This window comes from Macrobrachium nipponense, chromosome 18, assembly GCF_015104395.2.
Source record: "Macrobrachium nipponense isolate FS-2020 chromosome 18, ASM1510439v2, whole genome shotgun sequence".
Classification (NCBI taxonomy): domain Eukaryota; kingdom Metazoa; phylum Arthropoda; class Malacostraca; order Decapoda; family Palaemonidae; genus Macrobrachium; species Macrobrachium nipponense.
Window position 1 is genome coordinate 11,111,839 of NC_087211.1, and position 4,213 is coordinate 11,116,051.

A 4,213-nucleotide genomic window follows, 5' to 3' on the forward strand; every position below is an offset into this window, starting at 1 on the left:
CGACTATGTCCCAATATCCGTCTCTTATGACAGCGCCGATTTGCATAATTTACTGCTATCAGCGTTATTGAATTCGAAGGATATTGGAATCCGTTGTGCTGCCGACGACAGAATCGGATTTGGGCGACAGAAGAGTCCTTCCTGCTTGTAGCCCTCGGCGAATCTCGCCCTTGTCAGAAGGGAAGAAGGTGGGTAATTAAAGATGACGCTCATAGATACAACACACTATTCAGAGGCGTGCAGCTGAATCAGTAATAGGAAATAGGATTTGAATGGGGCTATATTTGAATCTCATTATGACGTCGTTCTGTTTTGAGAACAGATTACCATAATTTGCGAGGCATTTCAATTTCAATTAATGATTAGTGATTAGTCCTGAGGATTCCTACAAACTGAATGCAGCAATATGATTATTATTACCCTAATACAATTCTCCTTGCATTTTAATGATTTACTTACATTTTATCTATTTGCATATTAATTTGTTCATTTATTTTTTTGTTATTGTTTTGAAGCTTGAATTTCAAGTCAGTGGCCCCTGTAGACTTGTTCCATATGAAAGGGGTTCGTCTTCTGATTAATATAATAATAATAATATTGATAAGGATTTGTTAAAATAGTTGGAAATCAGTCCTCGTCGCTGACGTTCTTGTCACCTGCAAATTTTTCCTACAACTTTCATCTTTAACATTCATATTTAACTTTCGCCTGCAACTTTTACTGCAACTTTCACTTTTAACATCTAACTGCAACTTTCCCTCACAACATTTACCCTCAACATTAAATGTCTCAAGGATGGTTGTGAATACACGAATACCTGGTGTTAACTTGAGAGAGAGAGAGAGAGAGAGAGAGAGAGAGAGAGAGAGAGAGATAAAATAACTTTGTTTGATGAAACGATTTCGTGCAAAATTCATATCTGCATAATTTGAACAATCAGGCGACGGTATTTTCTTGTGAAACCGGTATTGTTAGATTAGGCACATCCAGAAACCATAATTACGTATAATTACGAGCGACTGGAAAAACATCCTAATCCTTAAAAGTTACTGATCAAACAGGGGTGGTAAAAACAGCCCTCCCCCCTGGAATAAACACGAAAAAAAAAAAAGCAGTTCGATCTCCTCAGACAGTTTCATTTCGACAGTTCCGAATGCAAGCGATTTCCATCGCACATTTGTAACCGGAAATAAACTTCTAGTATTTTGGGGAAGGTACAGGAAAAAAAAACTTTTGTTTTTCATTAAAATGGAGCGATACAAATCGTTTCCCTGCAAAAGCTTCTGATACAGAGCTGCTTCGCTAATTGGGGAAAAATGCAACGAGGCCTCTTACTGAGATTGAAGTTTGGTAAAGAGCCATCGCCATCATTAACAATGCTGAGAACTTTATTCTTTATTTTATTTTTTTTTTTACCCAAAAATTCAAGGATTTTCTTCTTTTCTATTGGGAGATAAATAAACTGAAATCTTTCCTCTTTCAGCGATTTCATGTGATAAAACAGTCTATAATCCTTGTAGCGACAATACTTGTTAGGAAATTTGAACAAATATAACCACAGATTCTTACCCGTAGGGGGTAGTACGTCACAAACGGGTTATGTCTCTCTCTCTCTCTCTCTCTCTCTCTCACACACACACACACACAGTTATCTCCTTCCAATCCCCTCTTCCAGAATGATGCATAGCCAACTACTGATTAGTTCCTTAACACTCTCTCGAGTTCGTTTCCTAATTTACCAGACCAGTTTAGATTCTCTAAAGAAAACAAAGCCGTTTCGCCTGTTTCCCGACAACCCTTACTTATCTTGAGAGAGAGAGAGAGAGAGGGGATTTTTTAATAATTTCAGATTAAGGAGCTCTCAGTTAGAGAATTGAATGTTGCATACTGGGAAAATATCACAGAAATTCAAACCTAGTTTAATTCAGTGCTATTCATTAACTCCTAATTTTTATACTTTACATACACACGTATACATGCATACATACGTACAAAAACATACGCACACACAAACATATATATACACTTTTATTTGTATATATATATCTATATATATATATATATATATATATATATATATATATATATATATTATATCTATATCTATCTTTTATGTGTACTAATACGAGGCTGACAAGACTCAAGAAAAGCACAAAATAAGTATAAAATTGCACAGAGGAAATAATGTTCTATGTTGGGCAGAAAAAGTCACTTGAAAATGTTGAGGCAATAAAGATAACGCTGTTAATCCTTGCGAAAAATTGCAGCAATTATAAAGAAAGAAAGAGACAAGAAACGAAAGAGCAGCATTTTCCAGAGTTGAAGAAAATATAGACTCACAAACAAGAAAGGAGACCGCTCACAGTCAGTCAATAAATTCTCCACACTAGGTTACAAGGGGAAGATATTGTTTCATGAACCACGTCGAGGTGAACATATGCGCGCGCGCACACATACCCACCCACACACACACACACACACACACATATATATATATAGTGTATAGTATATATATATATATATATATATATATATATATATATATATATATATATATATATATATGGTGTCCGGTCAATTCGTCGACGGCAATTCGTCGTTGCTCAATTCGTCGTTGCTCAATTCGTCGTTGCTCAATTGATCGTTGCTCAATTTGTCCCCAAGTCAATTCGTCGTTGGGCAAATCGTCGAGTTCAATTATTTATTTTCGCATTCTCGACACTCCTTTTTTTTGTCTTACATATTGGACCCTTTTTGCTTCCTCAAAAAAGAAATTGTCTAATGACAATTTTAGTTCAAAAGTACTTTTTAAAACTTTGCTCCTTAAAAAAAAGAATTGTCTAACGACAATTTTAGTTCAAAAGTATTTTATAAAACTTTTCTCCTTAAAAAAAAAAATTGTCTAACGACAATTTTAGTTTGAAAGTAATTTTTAGAAACTTTGCTTCTAATATTGTATCTTTTTTTAGGAAAGGGTAAGTTACAATATAAATACAAAAAAAGTGTAGTGTTTATTTTCAGTCAAATTTATAGTACAAGATAATATATAGTGAAAATAGTAGACAAGTTACGATAAAATTCTTAAAAATATTGGTTAAGCATTTAATTTCTATAATTTAAGATTGTGTGCGATTATTTTCAGAAAGGTAATTTTTTGGTTGGGATCATATCTCTCCATGACATTTTGTATACGCAAATTCATGTCTATATTTTTTCTTTTGCATTGGCTCATCTCCTTGGATAAATTTCTGCAGTTTGGAACTAGCAAACCTTTCCTCACATTTCAAAACATCTATGAGCTTCCAAATAATTTGGATGACTCATATTTACTGTGTCTTTTAGTGCGCTGTGGTAGGCTTCTAAATTATTTGCAGTTCTAGCAATCCCAGACATGCATCTATCCCAAACATTCCAAATAGTTAATGGATATGGTGGTTCAAGACGTCGCCTCCTTTCTCCTCTTTCTCTAAGGGGTCCTATGTAATTATTCTCAAACTAGGAAACTACCGACTGTGGCATATCATCATCATCTACAAGTTCCTCGTAGCCATCGACAACATCTACCGGTAGTAAGAAGGCAAGGGCAACAAAACAGCGCATTTTAAGGCTAAAACTGTCATTTTGGTGATATCTGCTTTTCATTCCTTCTTGAACTATATGCTTGTACACATTTTGCCCTAAATGAAACAAGCAGCACGCTAAATTTGAGGCAGGAAACGATTCAAGAAATCCATTATGCGCTGCTTTTTCAAAATCCATAAGTATGCAATCTGGGCCTTCGTCCTGCAGCAATTCACTGATTTTGGCAAAAAGTCTATTATATGTGTTTTGGCTTTTGTTTGATAGCAATGCAAACAATCGTGGGACATTGAAATTATCGATCTGTACGTGCACTATATATAATTGAAAAAATATACTAGACCAGCATTTAAATGTTCCGTCTGCCGCCCAAGTCTTGTACGCTTATAAATGTCTCAGCGCTTCATCACTTGCAAATATCAATATTCTGCTTGAATCTTCGATCCCACTATCATACTTTAAAAAAATTTCATTAGTGTCTAAGCAAGACTATGGGTGACCGGCACAGCACCCGCCAGATGCTGGAGCAGCCCCTGGACGCTTGGCGTGCCCTGGAGCCCCAGCGACACCCGCACCTGGCCGAGGTCGTCGCCCGCAGCAGGAGCACCTGAGGAAGCAACAGTCGGGTGATTAG

At 36.1% G+C, this 4,213-nt stretch overlaps 1 protein-coding gene across 1 annotated transcript in view; it reads left to right on the forward strand.

Moving 5' to 3' along the window:
- LOC135196511 (histone H3.v1-like) overlaps positions 1-4,213 on the forward strand; it is a 54,313-nt gene extending 50,100 nt beyond the window's left edge. Inside the window, exons 3-4 of the mRNA XM_064223358.1 lie at positions 2,970-2,975; positions 4,088-4,213. Of these exons, the coding sequence (XP_064079428.1) occupies positions 2,970-2,975; positions 4,088-4,213 (132 nt within the window). The remainder of the gene's footprint in view (positions 1-2,969; positions 2,976-4,087) is intronic.